Here is a 21,489-nt window from a genome sequence, read left to right as displayed (position 1 = left end):
CCGGATATCCCTTTCGTGTTCCTTGATTCTCTCCTACGTAGGTCTGCCAGTAATGCGGAGGGGCCTTTGACATAGGGTGGGACTGCAGTGGATCTGATCTCGGTTGAGGGGGAGTCCAGTGCTGGTGATCGGTTTAATTGGTTACCCTCTGCTCGATAGAGGAAGGATAAACATTAGAAACAAGAATAGATGACAGATATTCTTCTCATTGGTCATTGGAGATCACGCTGGGTTTTGTTGCCAGACGTTTTGCACGCTTGTAAAGGCACTTGAAAATACCGCACTTACCGATTGCGGATGGTGAGATCTTACGCTAGCTATTGGTCAGTGGGAATTAATCTGGGGTTAAACAACCGCGCCTGGGACTCGCCGTAAGGTGTGGCGGTGTGTACAGGCAGTTAATTTTGAAGCAGTCTTGCAATCTTTGTCCTTTTTGCTTTAAAAGAACGTGTTAGTCTCACCGTTTCGTTATGTTCTAATCTCAATAGTAATCTAGTGTTCCATTTTCACTGGACTTCTCTATAATGAAATTGGATTGAAATGTATACTGCATGAATATAGAAAAAGTTAACAACGTTTTTTCCTCATTTCCAGTCCTTTGTTCTCAACTCCCGAAGACTCGAACCTTTTTCAATTCTCCTGAAGGTTCGAGCCATCGGGATGCGACTGTACTTAGCTGACCTAGTAATTTTTCACAATGCTTAATAGTGTACCATTTCAATCTTCTCACTCAACCATTTGGCATTACCAGAAATTCAGGACATTTCCCTCCCCTGGTCATACTGGTCGCAGATGCCACGGATCATGCCGAGAAGTAGAAGATCAAGTGCTTCTCAAGTTGATTAAGGGGAATTGAATTCTCATTGTTTTGTGGATTTACAAACTAAGCTTGCAATTGAAACTGCACTGACGCAGGAAGTAGGGTTATCTTTCGTATTGGCGCGATTTTGCGCGTTTAGGTGTCTGCTAAGGATAAATAGATATGGCGGATTTTCTTCGAAAAAACCTCTGGAAAGTAGTTTTCCTTCGCGTTTCTTCGATCTTACAGAACACTCTTGAACCCAGATGAGGGCTATTCATGAAAAAGCCCGCTTTTCAGTGATGATTGACGGCTTTCTATTTTAGAATGTAAGGATTTATTTAACTTTATCTTATAACTACTAATGGAAAATCTAATGATAATGATGGTAATGATTATCATTCTAATTGTTTTATTTATTTATTTATTTTTTTATAGTAACTTCCTTTAGTGACAAAGAATAATGATAAAAAGAGTAAAAAAAAAGGTGCTAAATGAGGGACTAACGTACGGACTCGAAGTCCCTGCGAGGTCAGCCCCCATAAGTATATACTAATATACTATATGCTAGTTTTAAACTAAAACATATGTAAAGAAAAACAATAATCAACAACAGTTCTTTCTATTAATTGAGCGACAATGTGGGGAGACTGTTTTCCATGTTTGAATTCTAGATGTGTAAAAATTAGCGATAAATTTGTTAAAGAAATAATTAAATAGACGGTCTTTAAGGAGGCTCGAAAGGGTTTTCCACAATTAACAGCAAGTGCCAATCAGTAAAAGATATCAGGAGTGTCAAACTTATCATCGGGATAATGACTTGACATATGCTTAACACTATGTTAGGGCAATCTGTTAAGGGAGCTCGTCAGGCATCATCGGTTGCCATGGCAACAGTACAGTAGTGCTAAAAGACCTAAAACTCAGTTTTTGAAAGATATCTCAAAAACCAAGTCGGTGACCTAGTTTTTTTTTTCAAATTTATTTAACATCATCACATTCTCTATCTGTATACGTGATATAAAAAAAACTAACTAGTAGAACTTGAATTATATAGGAAAATGCTGTTTTAAAATTTAAAAAATTTTCCACTAGATAAATTTTTTTAAAATTTCCTTCACGTATGCGTAATGATGAAAATAATTTGTACACAAAAAATTCAGGGTAGGTGACCGAACTAATTTTCGAGATATAAGTTCATCAACTTAGCAAGCTTTATTTCCGGTTTTTACAATTTCAGCTCACACTTTTATATCCTGTCACGCGCTTTAAACGATACCGCTGACTCCAGGGCTCATTTTCGCGAGGATGAGTCCATGTCCGCGCGATTAATCGGTGGATGCCCTCAACGCGGAAAAAATCGTACATCCTCAAGATGGATTCACATTGTTTCGTGATTTTACACATTCCTGAAAAATAAGTCATCATTTGAGACTCAGACTGCTCACCGTTACGACAGTTGGAAATGTAAGAACATTCCGGAGAGAATTCTCGTGCGGAATTCGATATAAGATGACAAGTTGATTTTGAAGGTGGCGCCAATGCCAGTACAACATTGAAGCTGTTAATGTTGAGTTTCTCGTACAGAGATTGTAGTGTAACATGAGACAAACCAGCCTCTACCAGCTTCTGGACCATGTTTGTCGAAAGATGAAGCTTTCCATCGGACGTCTGGATGGTATCCTGTCGTTGTTCCGAGAAGATGGCTTGATCGAAGGCCTCATTCGGCGATGCACATTTACCATGATTGACCGTATAATTGTTTGCGTGCAATTTGAAGTGGAGGAGAGAAAACAATTTGGAGTTAAAAGAATTTGCTTTGACGTCTTCCAGATTGTCATGAGCGTCAAACTAAGCGGAAATCAGGGTTTCATACACAACAGTAATTTGTTGGTCGTCACAGATTTCGCGAATTTCTATATTTTTCAAGGTACTAGAGGTATGAACAAGCCTTGGCTTCATTTTCATTTTTTTCTCTTTGCCACTGTCATGGCCGTGAACTTTCATTATTCTGTTTTAAATGGAAAACAAAACAAATTTTGCAATGCTTTCTTAACAAATGTGAGTTTGCATTTTCGTAGTTGTAATTTACAGTTTATCGAGTGAAATATCAACAATCTTTCTCACAAGTTTAAGATGAATATTTTATTTTAATTTTACCGTTTCTGGTTGAATTAGAATTAAAGTCTCATCCTTTCTGTTAACAATTGTTTGGAATTTCAATCGTATATACTCGTATTTCACAGACACTCTAAGTAGTATATGGTATGGACATACAACTGTTAATTCAAATCACATGCTGTTAATATGTGATGACGTAGGTGCATCCTGGAGAGACCTGGGTACTCAGTTAAGGCTTCCACCAGCTGTGGTTCGTGATATTGAGAATGGATAATCCTGTTCAATTCCTAAATTCGTCGACGTTGTCGACTTCCTGGCAAACTTATTGACTGTCGGACCGTTTGATAAGCACCGTATCCACCGTATCCACCGGAAGGCCGTATCCACCGGAAGAATTCTTGCCTGTCTGAACAATCCTGAAATACCGCAAAGCTCCCACTTCTCCATCGATTGACAAGGCAGCAGAGAAAGGATGTTCCCCGTTGAGTTTGTGATCTCTAACGTGTTCCCTCTACAGTATCCATGTCGACCCATCTAGGGAACCTTCGAGATTCTAATGACGGATTATCGAATCGCCAACTGTTAGCCCATGTCTCAGGGTGTAAAGATTGAGATACAATACCCATGTCTCACTCAAGGAAACGCACCACCATGATTTCTCCTCGTCTTTGGTGCTACTAGTTACTCAGCCCCTAAGCCGAGGATCGAGCACATCACTTGTCTCTCCATATCCGTCGGAGGATCGAGTGGCGATTATTCTTGTCTGTCCATTTCTGTTCATTTTATGGATAACTCCACGTGTGTCAAAATCCATCGTGTAAGAAAAAATACCTGCGTTGGTCGAAAAAATGGTGGAAATTTATGGAACAATATTCCGCTCGATACTCGTGAAACTATAGCTCTTTCTACATTTAAGGAGGCTCGAAACGGTTTTTTTTTGACCGCGCGGAGAATGAATTCCAGGATACACGCAAGCAAATTACTCGGGAGAGAAATAAGCGATGGCGCGCGCGATCAGATCCACTGCCGAGTTGTAAACAAACATGGCTGCCATGAGCGTTTCAAAATTGCCGGGTACCTCTATTGTTTCCAGCGGAAGTGGCTGTTTGAGAAACAAAAATGGAAAGTTTACTTCTTGAAAGTAGGTAGGAAAATGTTTCGATGGCAGGGCTTTTGCCGAAAGTGGTAAAAAAAAGTTTATTTAACGAGCTAAAGGAGGATGGTGAAGTCAACACCCCATCAATAAAGTCGCGACGAGTGTATTCGGTACGTCTTACTTTGTTCCGCGAAAAATTTAAGTGGATACCTCTGAGTGCTACGATTTGTTTCGTATTGAATTTGATTCCTAATAAAATGAAATGACCGAGAACTTTCCAAAACAACTCACCGGAAGATAAAAAGCAAAATGAAATCATTGTTGGATCCAGATGGTAAACATTGACAGTATGTTTTATGAACGGAAATGGAGAAGTGTAAATGTTGCCATAAAAAAAAAAAAAACATAACTTTCAGTGAAAAAGAGATCGTAAAAATGTATATGAGGGTTAGGGTTAGGGTTAGGGTTAGGGTTAGGCTTAGGGCTAGGGTTGTATGAAATTAAAGGTAAGAGAACATTTACCTTTTGTAACTGATACATTCATCTCCCCAACAAGGTCGCCTTTGAATTTATTCAAACTACGATATTTCCAAACCTCTTTAACTTGCTTAAAATTACCTAAAGGAAACAAGACATGAAGACATAAATTGAAAAAAACATCTGACTTCACAGCTTACAGTGCATTATCTAAAAGTGTATGTAATTACCCCAGCTTGTACTGTGAGGTTGTTCAAAATAAATTATCGGCAGGATCGTTTTGATTGGTCGTGGAGAAATTTTTCAGGATTTTTGAAATTTTCAGCTGATGCTGACGAAACGTTAGGACAGTGACGTTTTTTCAGAAGGTGCCTAGAAAATATAAGATGTCTGCCTCAAAAAAAAGAAAAGACTATGGAGAAGCAGTAGGGACAAAGTAGCTTAGAATAAAGGTTTGTTACAGTCATGGCAACAAGGTTAGTTTCAAGGATGCCTTTAGTTTTAACGAATATCGTAATACTGGTATTATCGACGGTCAGTAGCAGAATAGATGCTGGTGAAGAACAATCTATGTGTGAACGGACGAAGAATATAATTATGAGGGCTGTCAGTTCAGTTGTTTGAGGGTCTACTGTTTGATTACAACTGAGAAATGGATAATCAGCGAAGTAGTTTAACACACAGGGAATGAAAATGTACTCACTGAAGCCTAAATCAAATTATAACTTTACTCACAGCATACAACAAGCGAAAATTCGATTTCAATATTGTCACAGCATGACTTCTCGTAGACGATTTAGTGTGCACCATACCTCGCTACGTTTACAATAAAGGAAGCGGACGATTCATAATTAATAATAATAATAGATTAATAATAGAGTATTATCGTTTATCTCACGATATAGTCACTTGTTATGTGGATCGCGACGTTTCGACTGCTTACTGCTATTCTTCATCAGGCGATGAGTTTGGAAACTACACCAAGATCAGAGCTAGTAAGAGCGAAAGAAGCTGTTGATCCAGCTAAACAAGAAGGCGTAGTTTACAGGATTCCCTGTGAATGTGGCAAACCTTACATTACTCCCACGTGCATAGAGTGGGCCAAATGCTTCTGATGTTTTTTTTGAAAGCGCTGAGAGAAGAGCAGCCACATCTGGCTAATACTTTGAAAAACACAGGTGAGACTATTATGGCAGCTTTTGATACAACAGCCTTTTTCTATTTTAGCAGTTAAATTGCACTTAAAATTAAACAAACAGTCTTATTTATCTCACTTTCAAAAATTGAACTGATGAGGGGAGAGCTAAAGGAAGAGAGAGCGAGCAGTGTGATGAGAAGTAACGACCATGCTGATGAAATTCAATTAAAAGAATGATCGCCACGGGTTGGTTAGCTTTAGCTGCAGTGAAGGCATTGTAGAAAATAAGCACTAACTTCAATTTTAGGTAACCTGTTAAGCTCAATCCACAGGTCAAGACATTATTTAACTCGTGTAAATTGGGATCGGATTCCTTAACGGGAACGAAGCTACTGAAATTTGCCTCGCTCCCAGCAAGTGGCCTCGATGCTCAATTAGTAATAGCACTCGTCTAGAATTTGAGAGGCTTAGGTTCGCATCTCCTTAAAGCTTGAATTTTTTTGAGGCTTCTTTTCTGTAGTGACTTAAATTCATCACTGAGCGCGCTAGAGGAAAATTACATCGATGCCCGCACTTTGACTACATCCATTATGTTTTAGATATGGCGGCTGGCATAGTGCGGTAGAACTGAGTCTGATGTTTTAACTTACTTGTACTGTATAGTCAGGGACTAACAAATATAGTCAATTGAGACAGTAAGAGGCTGTAAAGTATAGTGAGTTTTTTATGGCGGCTTACTTATCAAATTTATCGTCAGTTTTATTTTCCAAAACACATTCAAAAATCGATTCTTAATAATAGTCCTTAGAGGTTCAGGCAACAATTTTTCCGAAAATTTGCGACCTGAAATAAACCCTGACGTATCTAAATCAGTGGGCCAATACAGACATCGGCAACGTTGCATAGCAACAGGTCAAAACAACATTTTGGCACTTGATTGGTAAAAATTACTGGTTACGTCACGGTGTTTACCCATTTAGGAGGTAACGTACGATATTCCTAAATATATCTTATAAATAATTATAGTAAATCATCTTTTTGTTGTAATGAAATCAAGTTCTTTCGTCACGAATTTACGGCAGGTGTCCATCAAAGGGTAACAAAATCAAGTTACAGTTGTGTTATTGACAAATCGTCGCTGGAAAGAGAAAAGTGTCGCTTATTCCAACATTGGAACAGAACCCACTGAAGTATAACTGACTGCTTATTTAAGGTAAGAAAGTTAGCAGTGCTCAATTTGCTTTAAGGACGATTCTTTTACGGTGTGCGGCTAAAGGAATCGGGACGTCTTAGGTTGTCAATCAGTCTATCCTGAACTTGGATGTTTGTTGCTTTTTATGCTGAGAAGTCTGACAATGAAGTATTGTTTCTCACAAACGAACTAATTAATTCTAAGCCTTCGGTTATAATTTTATTTTAATCTTTCAGTTAGCAGCATTTTCCGATTTGTTTTAAGTACAGCTCATAGCATTTGCCATTCAATCTTGCCAATACACCCTGGAGAGTTGAAATCAACTTGTTTGCACCTAAAAACGTTATGCGATGTACAGTAAGTAAGTGCATAGGAGACCGTTGGGACGACTTTAGATAATGAATGATACATTTGGCAGCCATAACGTATGGTTTTTAACAAGTACAAAGTTCTGTAGGCCGTATGCAGGAAATGGCATGGGGTAAACTTAGCAATCGATCCGTAAAAATTTTTAAAGAAATTCTTAAAGCGAAGCTCACTCATCAAGAATGAGAAAATCTATAGTGAACATCATCACTCCTGCTTAACATCACCCTCTTGATTTGCAAAGAGCTAATTATGGGATTGCAATTTGTCACTAACTTAAGCTTTCTAACAAAAGTGACATTTATTATACTAAAGGTTACTAAATCCTACAAGTGTGTAGTTACGCCATAAGTTTTTAATAAAAATTCTGTCGTTAAACAACCCATTTTGAAGATACTATGACTGAGTTAATTAGAAACTTATTGAAACAATATTTATTCAAGCGGCTAATTCAAGTATTGTTCATTTTTGCATATTCTGTTTGCTTCCCCGTCGACAGAAATAAACATAATTTTAAAAAATTCCTTTTTATCAATATTTGAAACAATATTTGTTTTTGTTAACCATACGAATTTTACACATAATCATTCTGTGTTTACAACCTGGGTATTTCACAACGTTTGTGTCTTGAACCTCGAAACAAGACATATTCGAGTCTTTGATGAGTGTACGGTTCGTTTACTAATTACTAATTGCTAATCGTTTAAGAATCCCATATCAAGAATTTTCGGTTCTTTAGAGGTCCACTGGAATTTTTGTGCTTTTCGATCCATCTGAAGTCATTACTATGTGATGAAATATGTTTTAAATGTTGGTTATTTGCAAGGTTTATTATGGTTCACAATTCTTAACACAGTTGGTTCCTCATTCATTTCTGTTGTTCTCTATCCCAAAACACTATGATTCTCCGGCGTCACAATTTACCTCTTAGGGTACTAAGTACTTTGCATGTTACGACAGCTGACATCCATGGAACTCTTATCGAACCCTGTCTGCCTCTATTAATCAAATACCATTTCTTTAAGTCCTACGTGAGTTTTATATTACAGCTGCCTTATAAATCTTGTTTTCAGTATATTTTCGAGCACACTTTTAAAAAAAAACAAGTCCTTTAAATAGTCGTACGTTTGCGCCCAATTTATGCGCCCCATTGATGCCGAGACGTAGATCTTTCTCGCAAAGCCGCACCCTTGAATAAACCCTGACATATGACAACTTTTAGATTAATAGGCCAAAATAGACATCGGCAACCATAGCAACAGGTCCTCAATACAACATTTTGGCGCGTGAATGGTAAAAATGCTGGCTATGTCACTGTATCAACCACTTGAGAGGTAATGTTATATAATATTCCTAAATACACCTTATGAATAATTAAGGAGAATGATTCTTCTTGTTCTGATGAAATCAAGTTCTAGTGTTTTACTGATTATCGGCGGGTGTTCACTAGGGAAAAAAAAAAAAAACCAATTTACAGTTGAGTTATTGACAAAAACTTCGCTGGGAAGAGAAGAGTGTCCCAGGTTCCAACAATGAGGCAGAAGCCACTGAAGTATAACTTACTGCGCATTTGAGGTAAGAAAGTTAACACTAACTCAATTTGCTTTAAGGAAGATTCTTTTTCGGTTTTTGGGTGAAGGTGTCCCTGCAGGGTAAGTTTTCAACCAGTAGATCCTGAGCTCGGACGATTTTTGCTTTTTTGTTGATAAATCTGACAATGGAGCTTTACATAGCTGCTTTCGAACAAACTGATTGCCTCTAAGCCTTCCGTTTTATATTATTTTGACCTTTCGTGTTGCTGCAGTTTTCGATTTGCTCTAAATACATCTCATAGCATATGACCCACAGTGTTATTTCATTGCGCTTATTCGATGCCAATACATTCTGGAGAGTTGAAATCAACTTGTTTACACCTAAGAACACCATACAATAATAGTGATAATAATAATAATGATAATAATAAAAGCTTTTACTATTCATTAGATATAAATATATATCTAATGTTACAGGATAAAAAGATTAAAAGTTCAGCTAAATTACAATAGAATTAAAGATTAAAAATGTGAAAAACTAGTCACATATCTGACATAAAATATCATAAAAGGTTGTATTTAGTACAATATACGATAAGTACTGACCACTAGACTGTTAAGATGATTTTGGCTGATATAGACAAAGATGATGAATGATACATTTGGCATCCATAACTTGAGGTTTTTAACAACTGCAAAGCACTTTAGGTGGTATGGAGGAAATGGTATGGGATCGTCGTAAACGATCCCTAAAAATTCTAACTTTTGTGTCTCAGCAAGGTTTCTTAAGCGAACCTCACTTGTCGAGAATGCGAAGAACCATTAGCGACTATCATCACTCTTTCGTAAAATCACCCTCTTGATTTTCACAGAACTAATCATGGGCTTGCAATATGTTATCGACTTAAGCTTTCGTAGAAAAGTGACATTTACTAGACTCAAGGTTACTGAATCCTGAACGTGTGTAGTTCTAAAATGAATTTTAAGTAAAATTCTGCCATTACACGACCTAGCTTCTTTGGAAAACATGATGGCTGAGTCAATTGAAAACTTATCGAAACAATATTCATTGAAGCGGCTAATTCCAATTTTGTTAAGTTTTGCTTATTCTCTTTGCATCTCCGTCGATAGAAATAAATATAATTTTAAAATTCCTTTTTTTCAAATAATTCCAATTGTTATCTTACACAATAGTCAAGGGATAACATCTGCTTTACAGAATATTTATACTAACAACATTTGTTTGTGTTAACAAGATATATTTTACCCAAAAGATGTTTCATAACTTCAGTTCTTGATGAGTGTACGGTTCTTTTACTAATTGAGCTAATGCATAGGAACAGGGACACTCGTCCACATATTTCTTGTTTAAGACTCCCATATCAAGAATTTTCGGTTCTTGAGAGGTTCATTGGACTTTTGGGCTTTTTAATCAAATCAGAGTAAACGAAGGAGGTGTTGGACAATCCACCTGAAGTCATTACTTTGAGGTGAAATATCTTTGAAATGTTCGTTATCTGCAAGCACTAATATGGTTTACAATTCATAACATAATTTGTTCCTCATTCCTCTCTGTTGCTTCCTGTCGACGTCCCGAAAGGCTATTATAACATAACCAAAGTAAAGCGCGCGCTCTGATTGGTCAATTTAGCGTCCCCAATTTGCCCATGGGTGTACGCTGCTGACGTGAGCAAATGGAAAGACTCTTTTTCCGCGCGCGCTTGTTTTTTCTGGTCACGTAAGATTTGTTAAATAAACGGGAACTCTTTAGCTACAATGTATCAATGTTATGTTATAAAACAAATGGTAAACACCACACCGTACACTATTGAGTTATGGATGCACTTGGGAGGTTTGCTAAGCACTCAAGAAGCTTGAGTCGCTCTCGGCTATCGCCTCGAGCGACTCTTACGCTTCTTTCGTGCTTAGCAACCTCCCGCGTGCATCCATAACTCAATAGTGTACGCTGTGGTGTTTACCATTTGTTAATGATCCTGCGTCATCGCTATTTCCTTCTTAAGTGTCTAATGTAAGAATTTTACATGTTCAGACAGCTGACATCCATTGAACTCTTATCGAGCCCTGTCTGTTTCCATTTATATCATGTCTTAAAGAACGTCACGGTATTTCGAATTGGCTACTTTATGTGACGCGTAAAATCACCTCGAAGGAGAATGCAAAAGATGAGTTCATCAACACAGAAATGGACAAAAGAGGTAAACCAGGAAAGAACAAGGATTACAAAAGGTGGACAAGATAAAAACAGATTGCGAAATTATATAGTATCACAAATCATTGCGTTTATCCAGTCTGGGCTGGAGGAAAAGTCGTTGAAGTTTTTATGAAAATAATCATTGAATACAGCTGAGAAATAGATAATCAGCGAGGTAGTTTAACAGATCGGAAATGAAATACACATAATTAAAATAAAACTATAACGTAAGGCAAGCACACTTCTCCACCCTACAAACAAGAAGAAAACGATTAGACTTTAATAACAGGATGACTTTTCGTCGATGATTCAGTGTGCATCATGCCTCGCTACGTTTATATACGTACGACATCACTTCTCGGATTATATATCAAATCAGTCTGCCAATAAAGTTAATATATCTGCAGCCAAAACAACTTCGTGAAAGCCGTGGTTTAACCGCCGTGTAAGCTATTATTGCAACTCCGATGCATCATTTAACTTCATGGAACTATCTATAATATTGAGTGGTGATGTGCATCCGCAGCCTGGGCCAGATCAAACCTCTGTGTCTGCAGAAGGTATGCAATCCTGTTCGAATTTCATAAAATAACAATTATATCCAACAGCGTTGCAGTAATCTTACATTATGCTGCCTGAAGTTTGTTCTGCTAAATACTCGTTATGCGCGTAACAAGACAATGGCGGAGAAAGATTTTGTTGTAGACAGTGATGTGGATGTACTGGCTTTGACTGGGGCATGGCTTAGACCGGGTATTGTTGATGACATCGAGATTGGAACACTATGTCCTACTGGATACAGATTTTTACATGTTCTTAGACAACATGGCAGAGGTGAAGACGTTGGAATCTTATTTAAAGAGACTCTCAATGTTAACACCTCGTTGACCGACGCCTTTGATACCTGTGAGCTAATGGATGGTTGTCTTCGTAACCCTCAAACTGTTAGGATCCTAGTTATCTATCGTCCCCCCGATAACACATCTCTCAATCAATTCTTTGGCGAATTTTCTACGCCACTTAAACACACCATACACCGAATGCAAATATGGCGTCCAATTTGAATTGCCATTGTTCTGGACTGACTAGCCCCTCACACATGTAATAAACCTTTTGCGTTTCCACGTGAAGACGAGGCTAGTCAGTCCACAACAATGGCAATTCAAATTGCACGCCATATTTGCATTCGGTGTATAACGGAGTCTTCAGGTCGTCTTTTAATTACTGGGGACTTTAATTTACATATGGATTCCCCAAATGATTTGAATATTAAACAATAAATTGATACTTTGGAGTAATTTAATCTTAAACAACGTGTTGGTTCAAGTACTCATCTCAGTGGCCACACCCTTGACCTACTCATCAATAAATCTGATGATGACATAGCACGTAACATCATGGTCCATAATCCTGGTATATCTGATCATTCTGCAGTGATTTGTGATCTTTCTCTGCCGAAGTCACAGTGCAGGAGAAAGCTTGTCTGCTTCCAGAAACGGGATTCGATGGATATTGATTCCTTTTGTGGGGACGTGTCAAGTTCCTCGCTAGTTAACGACCATTCTACTGACCTAGAAACCTTGGTTGATCAGTATCACACCGTATTAAGATCACTACTTGACAAGCATGCTCCTCTTAAGCAAGGCTGGGTCACAGTGAGACCTGCTTCGTCATGGTATACAACGAAAGTGACTGATGAGAAGCGGAAACGACGACTTCTTGAAGGAAAGTGGCGAAAAACCAGATTTGAAGTAGATCGACAAGAGTATGCTTGTCAGTGTGGTGACAAGATCTCGCTTGTAAATCTATCACTAAATCTTGTGATCTTGATCCCTTACCTGTTATGGTGCTGAAAGAGTGCTTTACCATACTAGTACCTGTTTTGACTAGCATTATGAATTTGTCTCTGTCTAATGGTCTTATGCCCGATGCCTTGAAGACTGCTGCCTTGTTACCTACCTTAAAGAAACCTGATGCTGACTTCACCAAGTTTGAGAACTTTCGTCCAATTTCCAACTTCTAAGCTTGTTGAGAAAGCTGCATCCCTTCAATTAACGCAATACGACATGACTAATCGTCTTTCTGAGGAGTTTCAATCTGCTTTCAAGGCATTTAATTCTACTGAAACAGCACTACTCAAAGTACAAAATGACATTTTACGTGCCCTAGATCGAAATGAATCAGTTATACTGTTACTTTTAGATTTATCGGCGGCATTCGACATTGTTGACCATGTGATGTTATTATCTAGACTCTCTCACCATTTTAGCATTAAAGGAACCGCCCTTGATTGGTTGACATCTTATCTGTCTTCACGTTTTTATTTCTTTTTATACAAAGCTACATTATTGCGAACAAGTTGTTCCAGTTAGGAACATTGAAGTTAAGCCGACTCGGCACATTTCAGGAAGAAAAGTGACACACGTTGGGTTTGATTCTTACACTTCATACTTATTAAGAATCGGTGATAGGTAGGGGTTAACCTGTCCATCATGAATGTGGATGAGACTTTCAGCTTGTTATGCCTTTGATAAAGGATCTCACTTTGTACGAATTATTTGACCTATAGAGGGCCCCCGAAAATGGCCTTGTTTGAAGCACGTCTCTTGGCTTATAACTGAAACTCTTATTTCATCCAGCTTATTCACGCTACTCTTCTACTAGTAAAGAATCGCAGCAATCAATGTTCAATTTTCACGATTCGCAGAAAAAAATACAACATGATTGTAATGGTGCACTCGACGTCAAATATTCCGTAATTATGCATATTATTCACCAGACACTAGGTCCGTATTGGAAAAACTGTGTCCGAGGTCTTGGCCGCTCATGGTCTGAGAAAAAAATAAGACAGTTTCCTTAATCTTTTGGTTTTCTCTATCAGGGGTTACATCCACTTAACATACTACACTCATCATCATGAAAAACTGCTACACTTATCATAGAGCATGTGGTCAATTTGTTCCATTGAACAGTTTCCTTTCTTTAGTTGTTATTTCCGACTCGTTTTCTTTATCAATCCCTTCATCAAAATAAATTATCACTCATCGAGCTTTTCTTCGATTAAGTTGGGTTATATACTAGGTTTTGACCCCAACTGTTATCTTAAGAAGACGAGAAATACTGAGTTTCAACCAATTTACTGCGGTCGCTTGACACGAGATTTATGAATATAATTCTGTTTTCCCGTAAAGAATCCAAAATTTGTGATGGCACGACAGTGAAAAAGTATAAGATCTTTTTAGGGAATTGCTAGATCATGGACAAGGCTGCTTGGACAAAAGACTTTTTATAAAGCTCTTGCTCAAACTCTGCATACTCAATTTTATAACGGGCCAGCTATAGTTAACTAGGGACAAATTTCTACCTCCCTTGACCTTGCCTTAAATTACTACGTCTCGTGTTTCTTTCTACCGTCACTTCTTTCGTGCTCTAGCCGCTTCCTTGCGTGGTTTACAACAGAACAGAGAACAGTCAAGGCTTCTCCATTTATTAAGAGATGGAAAAACCGTTTCCCTTTTGAAAAAAAAGAAACAAGAAAAAACTACTATTACTTATATGGTATTTTGTTTTCAGAGGAAATCTGTGTTTGGAATAAAATGGATGAAAGGCATCGGAAAGTCTTGCAGAAATGTTGGATAAAGCTCAGAAGAGACCTGGAGCCAAAGAAGCTATTTCCTTATTTAACAGAAGTATTGGACGACTCAGACATCGAAGACTTGAAGGCAATATCCACAAGAAAGGATTGCGTAGACGCTCTATTAGAAATTCTTCCCCGAAAAGGGCCAAAAGCTTTTGACATCTTTGTAAAAGCTCTGCAAGAAACACAAGCACACTTGGCTACAACATTGCAAGATGAAGGTAGAAATTTTTTGGTAGCCTGATACAATTGTAAAATAAGTACGGGGGGGGGGGAGGGGCTGTTATCTCCGGTGAAGCTGTGGATGGACATTATCTCTACGTTATTAGGACGTTACGAGTAGGTTGAATTCGCCACCAATCATTGACAAAATGTTAAGCAAAGGTAAGTAACGAGTTGAAACGTTAAGATGCTCAATCGCGTGAAAAAAGCTAAAATTTTGCGCACGCGCTCATGTTATTCTGATAAGCTAAAATAGTTCTTAAATATGGGAGCGGAAATAATAGCGAGAAGTTGATTTCAAATTTAAGTACGTCAGCTGAAGAATAGAAAAATGTAAGGTTGCTCTGTTGTAGTAGATAAATGTGATTTGAACACCGCAGTTTTATCCATGAACATTTCTCGAATTTTTATTTTCAAAAAAGAATGTAGATCGGAAAAATGATGAGTATAAAGTACAAGAAATCGTGATTATGGATCTATTTCTTGTTGTCAGTAATAGATCACAAATAATATCTAAATGTGGTAAGAACAATAAATGGGCACACAAGACGCAGCTCAGTGCGCCACTAATGTTCCTGCCACATTGAACAAACATTGAACAAACACACATCAACATGAAGTCTATTTGAAGGGAGATGTACAGGCACTGCCAGCTGAGTATGATACTCACAGAAAAAGGACTCCGTGCGTTATTAAGAGTGATGTAGAACCTACGCCATTCTGAGTGGCAGTGTGCAGGAAGTTTGTCACCAAGGACCTTGTTAAACGGCCTAGCCTACCACGCGTCACCTATGGCTCAGTGGTAGAGGGTCCGATGAACCAATCGGAAGGTTCGTCGAACTGCTACTGGGGGTTCTCGGAGTTCTCTCTCTCCGAGTATACCCGTGTCATTTAGTGAATAACATTTTCCTTCACTTCAATTACCAAGGTTAAAATTTATCATCGTCGTGGAATCTATTTTTTTTATATGATAAACAGGCAAAATTTTGTTGATGGCTAAACGAGTGCATCATATCGCACCCAAAAATGTTGTATGATTTTTCACCGACATGTTTAATCCTTTTGCCTAAGCCTTAAAAGCCCTTTGTATTTTTTCTTTTGTTGTAATTAACCTACTTGTGATATAACGCAACAAAACACATCGAAAAGGTCTGATGCTCGAATTCGCGACTAGTCTTCGACTGGTTCAGTGTTTTTCTTTTTTTGTATCACACTCGTCCGTATCAAATGGTCATATCTTTCCTTATGACAAGCAAACTTTAGGTATGAGTAAATTGTATCCATTTTAAACAGTCTGGATTATCTCCTATTCAGAGATGGGAATGATGTCGGAAGAGCTAAAGAGAGAAAGAGCGAGTAGTGCGAAGAGACGAAACGAAGCTGATGAAGCTAAAGCAGCTTTGAGACATGAGAAAAAAGAGCATGAGGTAACGCAGAAGAAACTCCAAGAAATAACAAGCCACTACGAAGCACTGATGACTGAGAACGAGAAATACAAAAAAGGTGGGATTTTTTGACCGAAATTAAAAATTTTAAAGAAGAGCCGTCTTGATTGAGTCAAACATGCGATCCCCCTAGATCTCCCCCCCCCCCGCCCCACCCAACCAGCCTATAACTAATAACTGTAATCACTAGTCCTTAAGTTTGATTTCGGAATATTCAATTTTAAATTCCTTCATATCCAAAGTTTTTAAATTAGACTCAAAAGGTAAGGATGTTAACCATATATGATCTGGTATGTCAGAAAATTTATTTTCGGAGAACTGAGTAGGATCAGTTCTACTGTGGAAAATTGACTGTCATTGACGGATAGATCAGAATACCGCAGAGGGGGGATCAGGTACATTTTTATCATGATACAACCTCTTGGATACAAACAATAATTTTGTCGAGCTTAAAGAGCTCTCCTTTGGAAGAGCATTCAAGCGCGACGTCGGAACGTCCGAGGCTCGGAATTCGAACTTCGTGTAGCAGAATTTTTCAAGATTTGAAAGTGTAACCTAGAGAAAAGAATGAAAAACGTTCGTTGATAGCTATGGGATCGAGAGTGCCGATTTTCAAGATAAAATTTTGTCCAAGTGTTTTGCAGCTATCCGAACTACCTAAATGTAGGTAAAGGCCGCAGACTGCCATAGGCTGCTTAGAATGACTAGATAGATTAAATTGTGCCGAACAACTGGTTTTGATGGGTCCTTGTTATTCCTTTATGGGTCGTGAAGGTGTTCTCGGATTTGGTCATCTAGACGTCTTCCTGTTTCGCCAATGTACATTTTTTTGTAGCTTAAGAAACCCACGAGGGTCCTTTATGCTTTCCTTTTTTTGACTGTCTTCTGCCGCTTTTTGCGACTTCATTGCCGACATTGTTCAAAATTTACGAACTTTGTAAGTCCGCTTCACAACTTTTTTCTTTCGCGAGATCAAGAGGGCAATCTGAGCAGGCAAGATGGGCTTATCTTACTCACTCGGGTGGCCAATCAGAACACAGGATTCGCTTCATATGGCCCACGGGCGCTGCCACCATATATATTAAATTTTTCCAAAAAGATGATTGGACTATTGGAAAAAGTAGGTGAAAAGAATCGGAAAAAAAAGTACTAGCTGGGGGTGTTGTCTTTCATGATAGAAAGACCAATTCTCTTGACTGATTGTAAAATGACTGCGCGGCAACTGGAATGGATAGACTGACATTGAAAGTTGGAAGAGGAGCTATCAAATTAACGGATTACACTGCCATGCTCAGGTTGGCCATTGCCTATTGCTGATATTTTGAGGGTGAGCGCTGCGTTTGTGTCTCATTTGTTTTACCTCTTGCGCTGTACTTCGAAGTTCGGATTGAAAGGTCCTCTTTAAGCCTTAACTGCCTGGTGTTTGTATTTAGTTCTCGGGGAAAACATTTGACTTAGCCTCACAATGCCACTCTTCACCCAAGGTTACAAACAGATAACAGCAAACTGTTAGGAAAACACGGCAATCAAAATACTCAGGGAAGGGGGAAGGGCGGAAGGGAACTTCTTCAGAGCTCGCATGTGATCCGGGAGGAGAGGTGAAAGCGCCAGTCACTTCACGCCATAGTACCTCAGCTAAACTATGGTAGTAAAATGTATCTTCATAACTTTACTGAAATAAATATTATTTTTACCTGCGGATAAAATTCAAGTGAGAAGAATGATTCTCACAGGCTAGCTAGCTATAGCCGCAGTGAAAGCATTGCAGAAAAGAAGCATTAACTTACATTTCAGCTAACCTGTTATGCTCAATCCATCACTCGAATTTCACCAGCAAGTGATGATGATGATGATGAACTTTATTCATGTGTCAATTATAAAATAGCAGTAATAAAACCACTAAGTAAGGACACAACAAGATAATTGAGATAAAATAATAAATAAGTATTAATATACGATTAAATAGCATAAAATATACGAATAAATAGCATAAAATTTGTAGTCAGCAGAATTAGGCTAGGGGACTTTAAGACGTGGGGGGGGGGAGGAATAGTCTGAGCCTAAGATATAACTAACAATCATGCACTGCAAAGACGTGGGGGGGGGGGAGGAGGAATAGTATGAGCCTAATTAAGATATAACTAAGAATCATGCACTGCAAACCAAGCAGCCCACACAGCCACCATCGTCCATTAACATTTTCAAATCCATTCCTCTAACTGCTCTCTTAAAACCCGCTAGTGAATTCAACGTCCTAACGCGGGAAGGTAGCTTAGCCCATAGCACAGGTCCTAAATACCTAAGGGAATGCCTGCCATAATTAATAGAGTTAAATCTTGGAATAGTGAATTCTTTAACTCTTAAGTTATACACTGTGTGATTTTCTAAAAATAAATCTTGTATATAGCTTGCTGCTAGCTTAAATTTTACTTTATACATGATGGTCGCTATATCTTGCAATCTACGGTTCACTAGGGTGGGCAATTTAGCCCATTCTAACAACTGCCTATAGTTAGCGTTCCAGTCACGGAAAACTGCCCTAAGACCCCTCTCCTGGACATGCTCCAGTTTTCTTGCATCACTTCCCCTACAAAAGTGCCATACAGTACTGCAGTAAGCCAAATAGGGCAAGACTGCAGCCTTATACAGCTGCAGCTTAGCAGTGGTTGGTATCAAGTTGCGCAACCTTATCATTACTCCCACTTTCTGACTAGCTTTTTTGCAAATCTCACTTATGTGGACATTAAAGGTCAATTGAGAATCAATGCATACACCTAATAAGTTAATGTTCTGATAGTGGGAAACTCTATTACCGTCTATGTCAATATTGATATTGGCATCTTTTTACTTGCTAATGAGCATGCTGCCATATTTGGTAAAGTTTCCCATTAAACAGTTCTCTTTATACCAACTTGTTGCTGCAACTGCACTCTCCTGTAATCTTGTTTGGATTAGCTGGACATCTTTACTTGCTTCGAAAAACTGGTAATCATCCGCATACATGGAGATATTCGACTTCATTACATAAGTCAGATTATTCTGATAAAGATTCCACATCAAAGGCCCAAGAGAAGAGCCTTTAGGGCACCCTCTTACCACCTTCCTCCATCCGCTTGTTGTGTTCCCTAGCTTCACTCTTGCTTGGCGATTTTCAAAATATGATGCCATGAGTCTTAGGCTGACATCATCAAAACTGTATGCTCTTAGTTTAGCCAGGATGAGTGGTGGGAACAGACAATCAAACGCCTTACTCATATCTGTTGACAACACACCAACACACTCACCATTGTCCAAAGAGTGCCTCCACCTCTCAGTCAGGTATAACAAGGCAGTCTCGCAACTGTTCCTCTTTCTATATGCAGTCAAATGGTCACACAGGCGATTATTATAGCTACCAGTGATTTGGGAAGAAAGGAGTTGCTCAAAGATTTTATTCATAACAATTTGCACAGTCACAGGACGATAGTTTTCTTTTTGCAGTTGATCGCCTTTCTTGTGAACTGGGGTCCATTCTCCCTTCTTCCAGTCAGTTGGCCAATGCCACTGCTCAATGCAGATGATAAACAGATTGGCAAGTGGTACAGCCAATTCACTAACCCCAGATATAAGTGCCCTCAGGGGGATTAGGTCCCAGCCCATAGCCTTGCCTAGCTTCAGCTTTTTAAGCCTGTCCTCTACTTCACAAGGTTTAACGCTTTGGAAAGAGAAGAACTGACAATTATCGTGGTTAGCCGCCCTTATGGCCATCAAACTGCTGTGATTGTCAAAATCACCCAGAGAGCACTTATTTATATCCAATTGGCCAATACCATCAGCAATTGTTGCAAAATACTCCCCAAAAGCCTCGGAGATGTCAACCTTATTACTACTAGCTTGCCCATTAATATTAAACTTAATGTCTGAGACTTGCCTGCAGTTTGACTTTGATGACAAGAAGGGCATAAAGTTTTATAAAAGTCTTGTGGTTTGTTCTTAAGATCTTCGGCTTTCATTTTCCAATAGCTCTTTATTGCTTTCCTACGCAGTCTAGTCGCCTCATTTCGAAACTTTTTAAGATTGATCAAGTCCTCTGGAGCATTTGTCCTCCTGTATCGCCTAGCAGCCCTGCGTCTTGCCCGTATTGCCTCCTTCCACTCTAAGTTCATATATGGTACATCCTGATCTCTGACACGCATTTGTTTAAATGGCATAAGGTCATTGACAATCTCCGTCAGTAGTGTACTCACAAAACCAACCCGATCCTCCACACTATCGAAAACTTCCCCAACATGCCAAGGTGCTGAGTTAAGGTGTTCTTGAAATTTCTCCTTATCAAAGTTCTTAACTGAACGGAATTTGATAATTCTAGGCTTGACTTTAGCTGCTGTGTCTTGCATGAAGCCATACACTAGTGGGTGGTCACTAAGACCCGGTTCGTAAATCCCACTCTGGACAAATAAATGAGCTTCATTAGTCAAGATAACGTCTATGAGGGTCTTGGTAGTCTTACCAGCCCTAGTTTGAATCCTAGTTGGCTCCGTAATTACACACTCAAGTCCATGGGTCTCCTCTTTATCAATCAACAACTTGCCTTCAGGCTTATCAGGGCGGAGTCTGTCAAGGTTTAAATCCCCCAATAAAACAAGTGCATGTCCCTGCATTGAAGCCCAGTTACAAAAGTGATTAATCTCCTCCTCCAGTTGCAGTTGATACTTGCTGACAAGAGGTTTGGGAGGGCGATACAAGCCAGCCACAATTACACGTCTCCCTTTGAGCTCAACTTCCAAAACCAATGATTCAATAGTTTTGTAGCTGCCAGGAACTTTTATTAACCGTTTGCAGATCACGTTAGATGACGCATAAGCCAAGAGACCACCTCCTCCTTTCATCCTGTCACTTCGGTAAAGCTGGTACCCTGGTATAGCAAATTGTGCATCGGGATAGGAAGAGTCAATTTTGGTTTCACCAATGAACATCGTTTGAATTCTTAGCTTTTGTATAATTTCCCTCATCTCTTCAAATTTATTCTGATAGCTGTTGATATTCAAATGTGCTATCAAGAAATTAGAGCTGTACTTCACTCGAACATCCATAAAACTTTCAAAATCACGGTCCTGAGAGTCAATCTGATCTGTATAATCCATGACAGCTGGTTCATTCATGAATAAATCTTCAAGAGTGGTGTTTCCAATTCCATGAAATGGTAAATCGTTATGCGTGGAGATAGTCATACACGCTGAGCAGACCCAAGTCTTGTTTGGCAAATCCTGAAT

At 38.8% G+C, this 21,489-nt stretch overlaps 1 protein-coding gene across 3 annotated transcripts in view; it reads left to right on the top strand.

The window, feature by feature from the left end:
* The window catches only part of LOC111326242 (uncharacterized), a 44,158-nt gene that overhangs the window by 10,654 nt on the left and 12,015 nt on the right, over positions 1 to 21,489 (top strand). For all 3 annotated transcript variants that reach the window (XM_088741214.1, XM_088741216.1, XM_088741215.1), the window contains exons 4-7: positions 2,040 to 5,671; positions 6,714 to 6,844; positions 14,507 to 14,791; positions 16,107 to 16,295. In XM_088741214.1, coding sequence (XP_088597340.1) covers positions 14,530 to 14,791; positions 16,107 to 16,295 — 451 coding nt within the window. In that variant the 5' untranslated portion in view covers positions 2,040 to 5,671; positions 6,714 to 6,844; positions 14,507 to 14,529. The remainder of the gene's footprint in view (positions 1 to 2,039; positions 5,672 to 6,713; positions 6,845 to 14,506; positions 14,792 to 16,106; positions 16,296 to 21,489) is intronic.

The sequence above is a fragment of the Stylophora pistillata genome, chromosome 12 (genome assembly GCF_964205215.1).
Source record: "Stylophora pistillata chromosome 12, jaStyPist1.2, whole genome shotgun sequence".
Classification (NCBI taxonomy): Eukaryota; Metazoa; Cnidaria; class Anthozoa; order Scleractinia; family Pocilloporidae; genus Stylophora; species Stylophora pistillata.
The sequence above is the reverse complement of the archived record's forward strand: the minus strand, read 5'-3'. Positions and strand labels throughout refer to the sequence as shown.